General features: G+C 41.7%; 1 protein-coding gene and 2 long non-coding RNA genes across 10 annotated transcripts; all 3 read right to left on the bottom strand.

Annotated features, from left to right (window-relative positions):
- Window positions 1-2,261: 2,261 nt before the first annotated feature.
- LOC120456926 (transcription factor btd) lies at window positions 2,262-5,523 on the bottom strand. Of its 2 annotated transcripts, none has more exons than XM_039644065.1 (2): window positions 4,279-5,523; window positions 2,262-3,685 (listed from the first exon to the last, which is right to left on the bottom strand). In XM_039644065.1, exons 1-2 carry the CDS (start codon window positions 5,025-5,027, stop codon window positions 2,473-2,475), a joined length of 1,962 nt encoding a protein of 653 aa, XP_039499999.1. In that variant the 5' UTR covers window positions 5,028-5,523; the 3' UTR covers window positions 2,262-2,472. The 2 variants fall into 2 exon arrangements, with proteins under 2 accessions (XP_039499999.1, XP_039500000.1); XM_039644066.1 differs by having other exon boundaries at window positions 2,262-3,682.
- Window positions 5,524-11,186: 5,663 nt separating this feature from the next.
- Window positions 11,187-12,658, bottom strand: LOC120456927. Of its 4 annotated transcripts, none has more exons than XR_005616884.2 (4): window positions 12,220-12,658; window positions 11,997-12,149; window positions 11,821-11,940; window positions 11,187-11,773 (listed from the first exon to the last, which is right to left on the bottom strand). It is a non-coding gene; the product is annotated as an uncharacterized LOC120456927 (long non-coding RNA). The 4 variants fall into 4 exon arrangements; XR_005616883.2 differs by having other exon boundaries at window positions 12,010-12,149; window positions 12,220-12,657; XR_005616881.2 differs by having other exon boundaries at window positions 11,821-11,945; window positions 12,220-12,654.
- A 1,452-nt stretch (window positions 12,659-14,110) lies between these two features.
- Window positions 14,111-15,496, bottom strand: LOC120456929. Of its 4 annotated transcripts, none has more exons than XR_005616885.1 (4): window positions 14,973-15,496; window positions 14,751-14,903; window positions 14,575-14,699; window positions 14,111-14,527 (listed from the first exon to the last, which is right to left on the bottom strand). It is a non-coding gene; the product is annotated as an uncharacterized LOC120456929 (long non-coding RNA). The 4 variants fall into 4 exon arrangements; XR_005616888.1 differs by having other exon boundaries at window positions 14,575-14,694; XR_005616886.1 differs by having other exon boundaries at window positions 14,764-14,903.
- Window positions 15,497-16,308: the final 812 nt, after the last annotated feature.

Below are 16,308 nucleotides of genomic sequence, written 5' to 3'. Positions count from 1 at the left end.
AAATCTATAAGGCTAAATCACCTAAATAGGCAACGATCAAACAAACATTTCCAGCAGATCTGTAACCCATACTTAAAATTACACTTTCACACGACGAGTTGGTCGAGAGCACTTTTCGAGCCATTAAACCGAGCAAAACAGAAAAGACGTATACCTCATGTTCGGGTTAACTCCTCTACGCAATAAAACAAAAAAAAATATCCGTGTGCGATGGGGGTGGGGGGAAAATAAAAAAAAAGTATAAAAAAAAAACAACAGAAACGAAGAGACGCGAAGAAAAATTAACAAATCATAACATCATCATTTATCATCATTAAGCTGCGAGATTTTATATTTTGTATTTCTTGTTGTACTCTTCATTTCTTTGTTTTTTTATTCGTTATTTTCTGGACTTTTCCCTTTTTCGGTTATGTTTTATTTTCCCTGGCTGACCGCAGACTTCAGTTATAAATCAATCAGATTTTGTTTGCCATTTAGTGGAGCGCCCCGAAAACAAAAAATCAAGGTGGTGGTTGAGGGTGGGGCAAAAAGGGTTTCTGGGTGCTTGAGGTTTGGCGTTTGGCGTTCGGCGTTTGGGGTCTTAACGCGGCCAACGCGGCGTATGATTAACGTGCGTGTGAAGTTGTCGGGCTGCCCCATCACACCCTCCTCCTCCTCCAGCTCCTCCTCCTCCTTCTCCGCCTCCATCCACATAGAAAAGTTTCTTTCCCCATTTTTGGTTTTGGTTGGGCTTTTATACTTCTACGGCTCTACCAATCCGAAGGCAAGCGAGGTTGTCAACCGCTTCGTGCTCTAGTGCATGGGGCATCCAAAGATGGTGATGGCTTTGCTGGAGTCCAAGGGGTGGGGGGCTTAAGGAGGCGTGGCACGTTCGGGGGCTTGGCGCTCACTCAACTTGAAAATTGATTGATGCCCGGGCTGGGCAGCATAAATCAATATTTTATATTGGCCGCAATCGATCTGCATCGCTATCTGCATCGCTTGGCGGCGGATCGCATCGGATTGGATCGATCTCATCTCTCTCTCTCTGCGGCGGCGGCGAGATTCGATTGCCAATCTTCACGCCATCATTGTAGTTTTTTTATTATTATTTTTTCCCCCCCTTTTTTTTTTTGATTTGCTGCTGGGACAAAATGTTTCCCGTTTAATTATAAACTCTGTGTTGGGCAATTCATTTTGGGCTGGCCAAAGTGGGATAGTCGCTGGAGCTAAATTGACTCTCATTGGTTGCCTATAGATTGAATATGTGCCCCTTCTGAGTTATGATTCCCAGTTGAACTGCAGGGGGGAAGGGGGAGAGGGGAAGTTGCGGGAAATGAGATTAAATTAATTTCGCAGCTGGGTAAAGGATCGGAGATCTGGAATCTTTAAGATATCTCTAAATGGTAGACTACTGTGTATGAGAAAAACTAGAATTGCGCTGATTATTAGTACTATAATACTATTAAATCTCGAACGATTGTTATGATATTCAGTAAGTAGGCGTACTTTGACTAAATAAATCATTGTATTAAAGGATTTATACAAACTTCTCATACGTATGCCATTTTTTAGGAAAAGCAATCTATAGCAGAACTAGATCTCCCAAGCTAACAATGTTTGTACGGTTTTAAAGCGATGGCCGACATTGATGAAAACATAGCAGACATCTATACTGATTGCTATGGAAAAGGTTTCCATTCTTATCCAAATGCCGCCAAAGATCAGCACCCAAGTGCAGATCAAGTTCGCCGGAAGTCGGCAAGCTTCCTGGATCCCTCGATTTATACATATGCAAGAAAGCAACCCCATGAAGGAGATCAAACAACCCTGAGGAAAAAAATATAACCGAACCATGAACCCAAAAACAAGGGTGCGATGGGATCAGAGGGTCAGAGGGAATAATAAAAACTGGATTCGCTTTGTTTTCCGATATAATTTTGTTCGTTTTTTTTTTATTGTTAGGATTTCAGTGTGGGGATTTTTGTCGCCTTGTTGGATTTTTTTTTTGCTTTTTGTTGTTGTATATAATTTATCTTAAAGACAATTAACAATTATTATGGTACACAACTAGATGGTTTCTCTCATTCTCTCATATATGGTATGGCTTAAAAAGAACGCTATATATATGTATGTATGTACAGACATGCAAAAAAAAATGCCTTAACTAGATTGGGAGAAAAAAAATAAAAAAAATTCAAGTTCTAGTCTCTACATGTATAGTTAATATATATATATATATATATATGTATATATATTTATATAATATTATTTAATGCCTTATGCAGTATTTTGTGGATTCAAATTTTTTTGTTCGATTTTCACATTAGATTTTTATATCAACAATAAACACTGAAAAAAAACACACTAGATTTTCGTTCTACGCTTGCTTTGTTGCCTTTCTGGGTTTTGGGACATTATGGCATTTGTTTCATTTCATCATCATATTCATCGACTTTCAACTGTAACAATCTGGGCAGGATTAGGGGCATCCTAGGCGGTGGCATGCGGATGATAGGCCGCTGCCCACGCATTGTGATGATGGTGCGGATGCGAATGCGGATGCGGATAGCCGTAACTGGCTGTGCCCGCACCAAAATCAGCCGGATAACTGGCCGCATACTCGGACTTCATGTGGCAACTGGAGCTGGAATCCTGGCTAGCGCCGCTGGCCAATCCGCTCATGGTTAGCCCATACTCCGCCGCCAGCTGCGACTCACTTTGCATGGCCAGTGCAGCATAATGATGCTGGGCCAGCGCCGTGGCGGATGCGGCTGGTGAGGATGCCGTACCGGTGGCGGAAACGACCGCTGCCGCTGGCGAACTGGCACTGGAGGATGTGGATGAACTGGCTGAGGTAGTGGCTGGTTGTATGGCACGGCTGCTGCTGCCGCTGCTGCTGCTGCTCCACGGCTGCTCCGCCGCCGCCGTTGTCGTCGTCATCATCTGCTGCTGGAAGAGTGGCGGCGGTGGCGGTGGTGGATTCACACTCGATGAGCCCGCTGATGTCGCATGCTGGTAGAGATTCGCATAGGGCGCATAGTTGACCAGCGGTGTCGTATCCGGCTGCTCCTGCTTGAATTCCACGGGCGGCGTTAATGGTTTTCCCATCTTTTTCTCCTTCTTCTCCAGCTTTATCGCCGCCGCCGCCTGCTCCTTGGCCTCGGCGGCCAGTGCCTTCTTGCTCTTCTTGTCCTTGAAATGGGTCTTCTTGTGCTTGCTGAGGTGATCGCTGCGCGAGAATTTCTTCGAGCAAATGGGGCAGGCATACGGGCGGTAATTGGTGTGCGTACGTCCATGCCGCTGCAGTTCATCCGAGCGGGAGAAACGCTTGCCGCACGTGAGGCACAGGAATGGCCGTTCGCCGGTGTGCCAACGCAGGTGGGTCTTCAGGTGCGACGCCTTACCATACAGCCGCTCGCAGCCCGGAATGTGGCAGATGTGCTGCTTGCGTCCGCGCTCATCGGGACCGACAATCGGTGGCAGGCCGCTCATCTCGTTGGTGCAATTGGGGCACGTGCAGCGTACGGAGCGGCGTTGCAATTGCGTTTGGAAGGCGATGTCATCGAAATTGAAGCCCGGATAACTCTGTGAACTCCATGGCTGATAGAGGCGCTCCTGATGCGAGAACCATGCGGCCGAGGAGGACATGCCCACCGCATTGCCATAGTAATCGGAGGCGTACTGTGCATATGGGAACTGACTTCTAGGTGGCGAAAAGAATTAAAGATAGAGCATTGGTTAATTCAGTGTTTAAATGATTCAATAATAATTCAATGAATGTGCTATGCTATTTGTATCTAATTATAACCATTGTGCTGTTTATTTTGCACAAAGATTTTCATCTAACTGCAATTAGCAGCTGGAAATGGTTTAATCAGCATTTTATTGCTATCATTACAAGCGCAAAACCCCTAATTTGATCGCAAGATCGTGTTACGTTATAAGGTGGTAACAAAGTTGACCAATCTGCATGCTAACTTGTATGAAAAATATACATCAACTGTATTTAATTAAATTGTACTATAATGAAGCTGTTACTTTATGAATTTATGATGCACTATTCGAGATTATTTATATGATAATCCATTTTCAATCGAATATTAATGGGATTAATGAATTCCTATGTACTAAACTGTGTAATTTGAGAAAGATATATGTCTTTATAGTCTGTAGTTATTCTATTAGAAGACTTTTCAAAGATTCGAATTATAAAATTCTATCTCTAAGTGGAATATCTACAGCATTTGAGCTGCCTAGCATTTGATAGATCCCCATCTCAATTGTATAGATATTTACCTTGGTGGCCCCAATCCGGAGTAGGCGGTATTCCAGCCGTAGGCGGCACTGGCGACCGCCGCTGCCCCAAGGTCCGCTGCTGCAGCTGCTGCTGCTGCGGCCGCCGCTGCTGCTGATGCCGCTGACGAGGATGGGGACGAGGATGTGGGTGATCCCGCTAGGGCACCCGCACCCGCCGCTGTGGGTGGCGCCAGGGTGGTGGTGGGCGTGGATGGACTGGCCGAAATGGAGGCGAATGACTGGGCGGGCGATGGGAAGATGCTGGGCGATACGGAGGCCGATGATGGCGCCGATTGGATGCTGGAGTTGGGCGATGCGGTGCCCGTGGAGGAGGCCTGTGGATACGGCAGTTCCAGCTTCATTGGCGGCTTTCCGTACAGCGGAGAGCTGCCCGAACTGGAGCCGGAACTCGAGCCGGAGAGGGATGGGGGGGCGGACAGCAGGGCGGCGGCGCTGAGGAAGTCATGTTGCTGCTGTTGCGGCTGTTGCTGCTGTTGTTGCTGCTGTTGCTGTTGTTGCTGCTGCTGTTGTTGCTGCTGCTGCTGCTGTTGCTGCTGGGTCAAGTGTTGCATGTGCTGCTGTTGCGCCTGCTGATGCGACAAGTGCAAATGATGTTGCGCCTGCTGCATGTGCAGATGATGTTGCTGCTGTTGCGCGTGCTGCTGCTGCTGCTGTTGCTGTTGCTGCTGCTGCGCCTGATGCTGTTGATGCGCATAGGGATTCAAGTAATTGCACGCCGCATCGATCATTTTGAAAACGTTAGCGATGTTGGATGTTGCGCTGTTTATTATTTGTTGTTTTTGTGATCCAACTGCTGCTGTTGCTGCTGTTGCTGCTGCTGCTGCGTTTTGTTGCTTCTGGTTGCTACTGCGTTCGTTAGCAATTTTCGCACATTGCTCTTGCACTTATTGATATTCGCTCGTGTAATTATGGCACGCTTTTCACTTTAGTTTTATAATTATAGTCTTTTGCTGCCGCGCACGTAATTGCGAGCACGCGGAGGAGAACACGGAAAAAACACAAACAAATTAAAGGCGGCCGAAAATTCGCCAATGCTGCGTCCACATATATATATCCCTCTATATATGCATATATATATATATATAAATATATAGATTCGAAAACGAGCGAGTTTCTCTGCTGCCACTGCGGCTGGCTCTTCTTCTTCTTCTTTCGTTCGTAGTGCTGCTGCTGCTGCTGCTGCGCGTGATGTGATGTGATACAACCACCGGTAATTATCGTCGATTGTCGACTGAATTCCAAAACGCGGCGAGAGAGTCTAACAACGTACAAAACGAATCGCTTGGCTGCGGGCAGAGGCGCGGGCAGAGGGCAGCGGCAGCGCTGCTGCTGCTCGTGCTATCACGTTCTCGCACTTGTCTATCGCCACTGAGCGCCCACAGTCAGCTCTCGCTCTCTCTCGCTCTCGGCACCATTATGGTGGTTGTTTTTGGCCGCAACGGTGTGCCTTCGGGGCAACTCGCTTTATCTCGCTTGCACGTGTGCGGCGGATGTGTCACTCCCGGCAGCAGCAGCCACTCTCCAGTGCTCGCTCTCTCTCTGTCGCTCTGTTTGCGACATGGTTCTCTCTCTCCACGTTGCTGGGCATTGTTGTTGTTTCTGGCGCTGCTACCGCAGGCGTTTTGTTTTAATTTCTATGTGTGGGTTTGTGTGTCAAAGCAATTGGGTGAGCATGCGTTTTGTTGTTGTTTCTACTGCTGCTGCTGTTGTTGTTGTTGTTGTTGTTCCAGCTAGTGCTCATATTGCTCCTGCTTGTTGTTATTGTTGGTCAAATCTAAACTTTAAGCCAAAAACGTTGGCTTATCTTTAATGCAAATCATTTATTATGCATTTGTACGAATATTTTACATTATTACTTTTTGTAGTAAAGTGAAATATTTGAAATATTTTATTATTTAGTTGGTTAAGCATTTAACCCATTCTTAACCCATTCATAGCCCCATAAAACTATGTTGTATCGAATAATTAAATGTCAGTTATCCTTTAGAATTCTAAATAATTATATTGGCAAATATTTAAGAAAATTTTTATTAACCTACAGATATTTCCGAAATACAAATTTTGTTTTCAATTGTAAACTTTCAAATTCCTTCTATAACGTTTATTTAGTAGGGAACATAAGTATTTTTATATTTCCCAGCGATTTTGAATGCCCATAAATTACTCGACATTTTACACATTTGAAGTACCGTCATTAAAAGCACGAATATCTGCTTAAATTCCCATTATACCCTTACCCAATTCAGTTCAGACCTTCAATTTGTTTCGATGAAAGTAAGCAGACGGAGAAAAGTATGGCTCATCACTTTAATTAAATTAAAATTTCAGCTTAATGGCGTTTAATTTTTCATTTTGCTCCAGAGGATCCCAATGATAAAAGAAAATAAAAGCGAAACGATGGTGGAAGAGGAGGGAGCGGGCATGCTTCAAATATCAATACAATAACAATAAAAACTAATAAATTTGTGGTCGCGGCCCAATGAAATAACTGTATTTAAAGGGGCGTTGACCAAACACCACCACAAAAGAGACAGCAGCTCTCTCCTTCGCTCTCTCGCTCTCGCATGGCCTGCGCCCGATTTTGTGTGTGCGCTTGTGTGTGTGTGTGAGTGTACATATGTTTGTGTGCCGCATATTAATCACAATTGCTGTTGTTGTTGTTGTTTTCGCTCCCTTTTTATTATGCGGCGTCTTTTTTATTACGCATACGCAACGTGGGTCTGAGCCACAAATTTTACGATTTGCTGCTGCTGTGAAAAGATAATGATGACTCCCAAAACGAAACGAGCTAACGGAAATGCATCTCGACCCTTAAGTTACCCCTTGTTAAGTTGGAAAACATTATATAGGTGTTTATGAGTTCTACAGAGGATGCTACTGATATTACATTTTGTATTTAGTTTAATTATGACTAAATGTCGTTGCATTTCTAGTATTACGGAATTTCACATATTGCTTCTATGTTCAAGAGATTGTTACGATAATAGTTACTCTAAATTTCTTCAAATAAATATGAAATTTGGTATAGCATTAAATTAAAGATTAGCATTAAAGATTGATATTAAATATAAATTATAAATTAATGCAAATATTGGGAAGATTAAGAAATTACTTCAAAATACATACCAATCGCATATGCCCCACTTGGGCCTTGCAGGGTATGCGGCTGGGACTTCTGGGCAACATGTAATGAAACGGAAGATACAATTATATCGAGGCAAGCAGGGCAAACGAGGAGCCTGTCTCGTGCTGGCAGTCCCCCCTCCTTCATCCTTCATCCTACCTTGTGGCTCCTCTGGCCCTTTTGGCTACCGAAGATTTATGACAATGCTGAAGTCAACTAGACTCGAAGACCGTCTGCCCTACCCAGCCCAGTTCCTCCCCTTGCTGGCCCACCCTCTCCGTTTCCATCACCGAACTAGTCTCCTTTGCAGGAGCCATCCGCTTGGGCCTTCTGGCTCCTGGCTCCTGGCTCCTCGAGTCCTTGTCCTTGCTCTTGTTCTGGCTCTTGTCCTTGGGCCACAACGTCGCCGCATAATCAATTAGCAAAAAGACGGCAGCAACCAACAGCAAGGAAAGTTCCCACTATCCCTATCCCTATTCCTATCGACTCGACGCCCACCCAGCGGCACGCCCACATTTTTGCACCACTAGGTCAAGTGAAGTTGGAAAAGCGCAATGGTTTTTATGGGCCACATAGGGCTGTGATGTAAAGTAATGGAGCACAGACTTCTGGAAAACAAATTAAAATATTGGAAAAATAACCAAGCTGTATGTTGGGTATTATTTAGGAATCAGTAATAGCCATGCTTTTAGTTAGATATTATCTGGGAATTAAAAATAATTAAGCTATTATTAAGGAATTAAAAATAATCAAGCTGTATGTTAGGTATTATCTAGAAGTTTATAATAACCAAGCTGTATGCTAGTTATTATCTGGGAATTAAAAATAATCAAGCTTTATGTAAGGTATTATCTGGGAATTAAGAATAACCAAGCTTTAGGTTAGATATTATCTGAGTATTAGAAATAACCAAGCTTTATGTTGGGTAATATCTAGGAATAAAATAAAATTTTACCACTTATCGAATTTCCAAAAAAAAACCCTCTTAGTGATATATGCATTTAACGCATACCCCTTACTTAGTCGCCACTAAAACGGAAGCAGTGATCTGCAAGTCGCCGGCATGTTTGGTAAATCTCTCAAAATATTGTGCAAATTGATGGCTAATCTATTTTGAGGAAGTGACTACAGCTAAGCGATCTCAAGCATCGCGATCTATTCCCAAAAACCGATCCGTTGCGATAATCAATTGATTAGCCGCGACGAGCCCACCAAACAAGGCGTGGGATCAGCAGATCTGCAGATCAGCGATGTCAGGTAGAGATCAATACTCTATCCATAGAGATGAGGAACTAAGCTGGGCTTAAGCTGGAAAAGTTTTGACTTCGCCGCATCAAAGCTCCTCATCCGCGGGATTTCTCGCTGGATCGCCACTAATCCCGAAGTCCGGATTACCCCGTTTTGTTTTGCTACCTAGCCCCCGACTCGGTTACGCCTGAATCGTAATTATTGATTCCTGATCCCGATCGCAGTCCTTTGGCGGATTAATGCGACATCTCTTGGCTGTCTGGCTGCACTGAGAGAAACCAGCTTGACTTTCGCTTCTTATCATTCGTACTTCTTTCGTATAAGAAAGCATGGTCATTGCATACTGTGAACAAAATTACGTAGTTAATAGTTAAAACTTTTAACATAATTGTCTAGTTAATAGTAAATACTTTTAACATAATTGAGTATTTAATAGTAATATTTAATAGTAAATACTTTTAACATAATTGAGTATTTAATAGTTAAAACTTTTAACATAATTCGGAAGTTAATAGTTAATACTTCTAACATAATTGGGTAGTTAATAGTTAATACTTTTAACATAATTGGGTAGTTAATAGTTAATACTTTTAACATAATTGGGAAATTATTAGTTAATAGATTTATTCAAATTCCCAAATTTTGCATAATTTGCATTATATTGAAAATATAATAATAAGTAGTTATATTTCTTGCGGCATTTGCCTTTCTAGGCATTGCGAACGCACTGTTACTTTCTCGCAGTGCAGCTATATGGCTATCCCAGCGGTTTTTGGTGGTCTCGGATTAAACCGCACCCTTTGACCAAAGGTCCTGTGGGTTGCTTCTTAGGTTTGGCGATGGGCGGTGGGTGGCTGGGTGGTTTCGACGCTGCCGCGGGGTGCCATAAATGCATAATCCACGTTTTACGATCGCTTAGCAGGAAAAGTCAAGGGATCGTCTGCGGTAATCCGAAAGAGAGGACAGATATATCCATCTATATATATGTACATCTATATATATATATATATTTACATATGTAGTCAGGTAGTGCTAGCGAAAAGTATTCAATTGAATTGGTTGGCTGCTCGGCATGGGCCTCGTAATCCTTTGGCGTAAACCTTAACCCGTTATGCAGATTTGTGTTAATTGGATTTATGGGGATTTTCGCATCTAAATCCTTTCACTGTCTGCAAATATTTTGGGCTCTCTAGCGTCTTCGGCCCGTTCTTCGTCGCAGATTAGATTAATCTCCGGGGTTTTTTCGCCAATTGACTTTGTATATCTCTTCTTGTATCTGAACCTCTACCTATCGCTAACTACTATGTATCTTTGACTTCTGCACAATCGCTGACTTTGGCCAAAGTTAAACTGGGCTCTAATCTTTAGTCTTCCAAATAGATTGATTTCTCTAATAACAAATTATAGAAAAATGTTTGATTAACAATCCGTTTCATATCGAGTATATACATAGTTTTGCTGGCATTATCCACAAGATGCAACAGATGGTGAAGGAATTCATCTGAGCAGATCCACGTAACGCCCCCCGATTTTCTTTACCCTTCTCCCGATATATACCTATACATACATATGTATATCTGTTTGACGACAGATTGCGCAATACTCAGGCCACATCGCAAGGTCGTGCCACGCCCCCTTTGACCTTTACGGGGCGCACTTGTAGCCATCTCTCGGGATCTCAGATCCCTGGACTTCCACTGAATTCTCTAATCAAGCGGCAACGATGCAAAAAACACACACAAGAGAAAAACAATAGCATCGAACAATAAATTTTAATTTCAATAATAAATATTACCCTGCCTATATGAGTGTGTGTGTGTGTGCGAGTGTGTGTTCCTTTTCTACTCGGCCGCGTTTTTTTGTGTGTGTTCCTTTATGAAGCGTGTGTCGCAGAGGGGTTAGAACCGCGAACAAGATATTAGAGAACTCCTCGGAGACCGTTTTGCACTAAAAATGTCAACAGCCTCAATTTACAGCCCCTAAATAGGGGCAGAAAGAGAGGGGGGAGGGGGCGCACGAAAGAGTGCCGAAACAAGGGGATCCTAACACTTCCCGGGAAATCACTTGGCCGAACCGAAAGAATCTCCAGATATCTGAGCTCGAGGCACTTGTTGCAACACTCGAAAAAAAAAATATCTACAAAATATATAGAGAACAAATTAAAGTTGAAAAAAGTCTACAAATTAAAGTTGAAAAAAGTCAACAAATTAAAGTTGAAGAAAGTAACAAATTAAAGTTGAAAAAAGTAACAAATTAAAGTTGAAAAAATTCAAAAAACTAAAGTTGAATAATGTCAACAAATTAAAGTTGAAAAAAAGTAACAAATTAAAGTTGAAAAAAGTCTACAAATTAAAGTTTAAAAAGTCAACCAACTAAAGTTGAAAAAAGTCAACAAATTAATGTTGAAAAAAGTAAATTAGCAAATTACCTTAGCAAGTATCTGGGAAAAGGAAACTGTTTAAAGAAGATACACATATTTGTTATTAAGCTAACAACATTAATGCTAAACGATTTGTTGTGCGTGACAATTAACAATTTTAATCACATAAGAACGACGAAATACACAAATAAGACATGGCGCATATCCATTGCTTTTCTCCCAGTGCATGGCGAACAGGAGCGGGCCAAAGGGAAGCAGAGGAGCAAAACAAGAAAAGAGAACGCCGCATAAATGGGGTGTCGAAACGATCATCAGTTGAGGGCGCCCCGCGGCGGGCCGCTCCTCTGATCTTTGCACCGCACGCCCCGCTGCGCTCCTTCCACGGCTCACAACTGCAAAAAGAAAAAAGGATCCTCGACTCCGTAACAGGACTCGCCGCCTTGGCCACCGTAAAACAGTGGCAATCTGGGGAAAAGCCATGGCAAATGGGTCACTGGGCCATGGGAAAATGGAAATCATAAACGTTGCTGTTTGCGAAATCCAGGCGACAAAGGTGCCAGCGCACAAAGGACAACTAATTGGTTCGATTCCAAATTGAGAGTTCGCTGTTCCTTTGAGTCCTTAGAACCTGCCGCAGCTCCTTTGTGCCGACATCGTGGCTTTTTGTTTCAGTCGGTGGCACACACAGGTTCAAAGGCACTTTCGACCTGTGCCCGTGTAAACTACAAATATTTATTTAATATGCTGTAAACGAGGCGCAGTTGCTTACCAAAATGAACATTATATAAAATATATAGAAATCATCGTATGAACTTCTGCTTTGGAATGAGAAATATTAACTTGTTTTTGGGGTTGTGCGTTTGTTTCAATTGCATCATAAATGGAACTACTTCACTGCAAAAAAGGAAGACATCAAGTTTAGTTTCAATCCTATGCACTACTTACATATGTACATCACCTTGGCATCGCACTATTTTCGACTACTATATCTCCACTGACTTGGGTTCGGATTCCTCTGTCTCACTATCTACACTATTTTCCACAATGATTTCCCCCGATTTAGAGAGATGGGCCTCTAGCATATTACGCAGGAACCGACTTTTCGAGGCATTAAAGGTAATAATCTTTAATGTTTGCAGCGGCGAAATATCTATTGTGTTATTCTCACATCTAAATCTAGCTCTCGAGCGTCCTTGATTTGTCACTTCAGTTTTGGGACTATTATCGCAGACTTGGAGGGATCTTGAGGCATCTTCATCGCTTTGGGGATCTTCATCGCTTTGGGGATCTTCATGGACTTCAACTGGTCTGCGGTTTCGCCTCCTTCTCTTCGGCTCAGTATAGTAAACTGTGCGGCTTCGCAGGACTTTGTAAACTTCGCGTTCTTCGTTTTCCATTTGTATTTTAGTTTCTTTTGATTTGGGTATTGCGTTTACTGTGTGAAGTTACTAGAGTTCCAGTTGTTACAATACAATTTTTACAATTGACTTCTGTTTGAAATTTTTTCTAAAGGGAACTATTATTCAATAATATTGAATATTGATATATGTTCATGTATTTTCGGTGTTGTGTATCGTGCTTGGGTGGAAATAGAAGTGAGGGTTTTGCTCGCATGAAAAGTCTTCGGTGATTGAAATTTTATTTAACGCCTACTTGCTTCGAAAACGTTTTTATACCCGTTATACCCGGTATACTAGATTCGTTGAAAAGTATGTAACAGGCAGAAGGAAGCGTTTCCGACCATATAAAGTATATATATTCTTGATCAGGATCAATAGTCGAGTCGATTTGGCCATGTCCGTCTGTCCGTCCGTCTATCAGTCCGTCTGTCCGTCCGTATGAACGTCGAGATCTCAGGAACTACAAAAGCTAGAAAGTTGAGATTAAGCATACAGACTCCAGAGACATAGAAGCAGCGCAAGTTTGTCGATTCATGTTGCCACGCCCACTCTAACGCCCACAAACCGCCCAAAGCTGCCACGCCCACACTTTTGAAAAATGTTTTGATATTTTTTCATTTTTGTATTAGTCTTGTAAATTTCTATCGATGTGCCAAAAAACTTTTTGCCACGCCCACTCTAACGCCCACAAACCGCCAAAAACTGTCAGTGTTGAAGACCTCCTTCGCACTTTCACTAGCTGAGTAACGGGTATCAGATAGTCGGGGAACTCGACTATAGCGTTCGCTCTTGTTTATTGATTTAACCTGCCTTGGATTTAATTTTACATATTTTTTCTCTGTGCAGTAGTAAGCAAATAGTAGCAAATACACTCACCCAAATAGCGAATTTACCATCCTAAAGTAGACAGGACACCCACCATAATATTCTACTTTTGTAAACACCATCTAGCGGAATGTTGTGGAACTAAAGGTGCAACAGTTTCTCTTTTCTTTACCTAGGTGTCGCCATTTGTATTGGACAGAGGGCTTACCCTTTTACTACACTTATTGGAATAAATCAGTTACTTTTTGAAGTCCTGTAACGAACTGATTTCTTAGTTTCTGCTCGCTACAAATTGCAAACGAAGAGTTTGTTTGTTCGTCCCACCAAATTTATGGTTTGTGTGATTGCCCGACCAAAGAGAAGACAGAATTTCTGATGAGAATAGCATTTATTCAAAACCACTTCGACAGTAGGGACTCCTGCAATCCTCGTCTGCGGATGCGCGTCGTTGCTCCTTCGTCGTCATTCTTCTGATCAGGAATATATATACATTATAAGGAAACGCTTCCATTATACGGAAACGCTTCCTTCTGCCTGTTACATACTTTCAAACGAATCTAGTATACCCTTTTATTCTACGGGTAACGGGTATAATAAGTATGCAATCTAACGCATTGTACATTTTACACCCCTGAAACCCCTTGAACCAACTAAATTAACCAATGGTTTACTTTTCTTTCTCAAACATATGCATTCTTTTACAAAACAGCGTATAAAAGTACTTATATTTGAATATTTTGAATGTATTGAAGAGCGACGAGAGCCAAGTCGCGTGTTGTGGCAAACTGTCAATTTTAGTGCATTTCCGAGCTCGATTACACTGAAGAAAAAACATTTTTGCGACATATTTGTTAATTTTAATCAAATAAGAACGGTGAAATTTGTAAAATGCACAAAACACGAAAATGGGACAAACTCGGTTCAAGTTTGCGGAAACTTGAAAGCATAGAACTTGAAATGGTATTGCGTATATCCCTCACTTTTCTCACAGTGCATGGCGAACAGGAAAACAGGCGGGCCAAAGGGAAGCAGAGGAGCAAAGGAGGAGATAAACATAAAAAATGAATAAATGCATAAATGGGGTGTCCAGGCGACAAAGGTGCCAGCGCACAAAGGACAACTGATTGGTTCGCTTCCAGATTGAGAGTCCTTAGAACTGGCCGCTGCTCCTTTGTGCCGACATCGTGGCTTTTTGTTTCAGTCGGTGGCACACACAGGTTCAAAGGCACTTTCGACCTGTGCCCGTGTAAACTACAAATATTTATTTAATATGCTGTAAACGAGGCGCAGTTGCTTACCAAAATGAACATTATATAAAATATATAGAAATCATCGTATGAACTTCTGCTTTGGAATGAGAAATATTAACTTGTTTTTGGGGTTGTGCGTTTGTTTCAATTGCATCATAAATGGAACTACTTCACTGCAAAAAAGGAAGACATCAAGTTTAGTTTCAATCCTATGCACTACTTACATATGTACATCACCTTGGCATCGCACTATTTTCGACTACTATATCTCCACTGACTTGGGTTCGGATTCCTCTGTCTCACTATCTACACTATTTTCCACAATGATTTCCCCCGATTTAGAGAGATGGGCCTCTAGCATATTACGCAGGAACCGTCTTTTCGAGGCATTAAAGGTAATCATCAATGTTTACAGCGGCAAAATATATATATTGTGTTATTCTCACATATATTTCTAATTCTCGAGCGTCCTTGATTATTCGCTTCGGCTTCGGGCCTTCCATCGCCGACTTGGAATGGATCTCCATCGATTTGGGGAACTTCAGCGATTTGGGGATCTTCATTGATTTGGGGACCTTCATTGATTTGGGGACCTTCATTGATTTGGGGACCTTCAGCGATTTGGGGATCTTCATCGATTTGGGGACCTTCATCGATTTGGGGACCTTCATTGATTTGGGGACCTTCATCGATTTGGGGACCTTCACCGATTTGGGGATCCTCATGGACTTCAACTGGCTCCCTTGGTCTGCTGTTTCGCCTCCTTCTCTTCGGCTCAGTATAGTAAACTGTGCGGTTTCTCAGGGTTTTATAACTTTCTGGTTCTTCGTTTTCCATGTCTTTGTGAGAGTTCCAAAAGTTTTGTTTACAATTTACTACTGTTTCAAATTATTTCAAAAGCGAACTAATATTCAATATTATTGAATATTGATATATATTTCCGGAGTTGTGTGGGTTTCGTAGGTGGAAATAAGACTGAGGGTTTGCTTGAATGAGAAGTTTCTGGTGATGGAAATTTTGTTCAATGCCTACTTGCTTAAACAACTCTTTTATTGGTATAACTTGACTTACATTTAATTAAAAATATTATTTCACGGTGCAGTAGTAAATAGCAAATACACTCACCAAACTGGCGTATTTACCATCTTAACGTAGCCAGGACACGCACCGTATTATTCTACTTTTATGAACACCAATGCGGCACTAATGGTGCAACAGTTTCTCTTTTGTTTACCTAGGTGACGCCATTTCTACTAAAAAGTATGCATAGGCAACTACACCGAAAAAAACAGTAAACAATCAAAATTATATAAACAAAAAAATATATGTTAAATAATTTTTGAAAAGTATTGTCTCAATAGAGAAAAGTGTAGTATCGTATTACTTTACTACCTTCATTGGAATATCTCAGTTAATACACTAATTAGACTTTCTAAGCCACCTTAATGTGGGATAATTTCTATTGATTGCACATGCACTTCTATAAATATAGCTATTTCTATAATCTATAACTATAACTATTCTTCTATAACTATGATTATTTTCGTATTGGCAACAAAAACGCATTATACATTTCACCCAATAAATAGAACAATAAATTGAACCTCTTAAACCATGCAGTTTAACCAATGGCCTACTTCTTTTCCTCAAACATATGCTTTCTTTTAAGTACAAATAGTACGTATATTGGAATTCAAGTTTTAATTGTGCAATTAAATAAAACTCTATTGTAAGTAGCAATGGGATATTTCTGCACTGCTATTATCGAACATTCATATCCAT

The sequence above is a fragment of the Drosophila santomea genome, chromosome X (genome assembly GCF_016746245.2).
Source record: "Drosophila santomea strain STO CAGO 1482 chromosome X, Prin_Dsan_1.1, whole genome shotgun sequence".
NCBI classification, from domain to species: Eukaryota; Metazoa; Arthropoda; class Insecta; order Diptera; family Drosophilidae; genus Drosophila; species Drosophila santomea.
The sequence above is the reverse complement of the archived record's forward strand: the minus strand, read 5'-3'. Positions and strand labels throughout refer to the sequence as shown.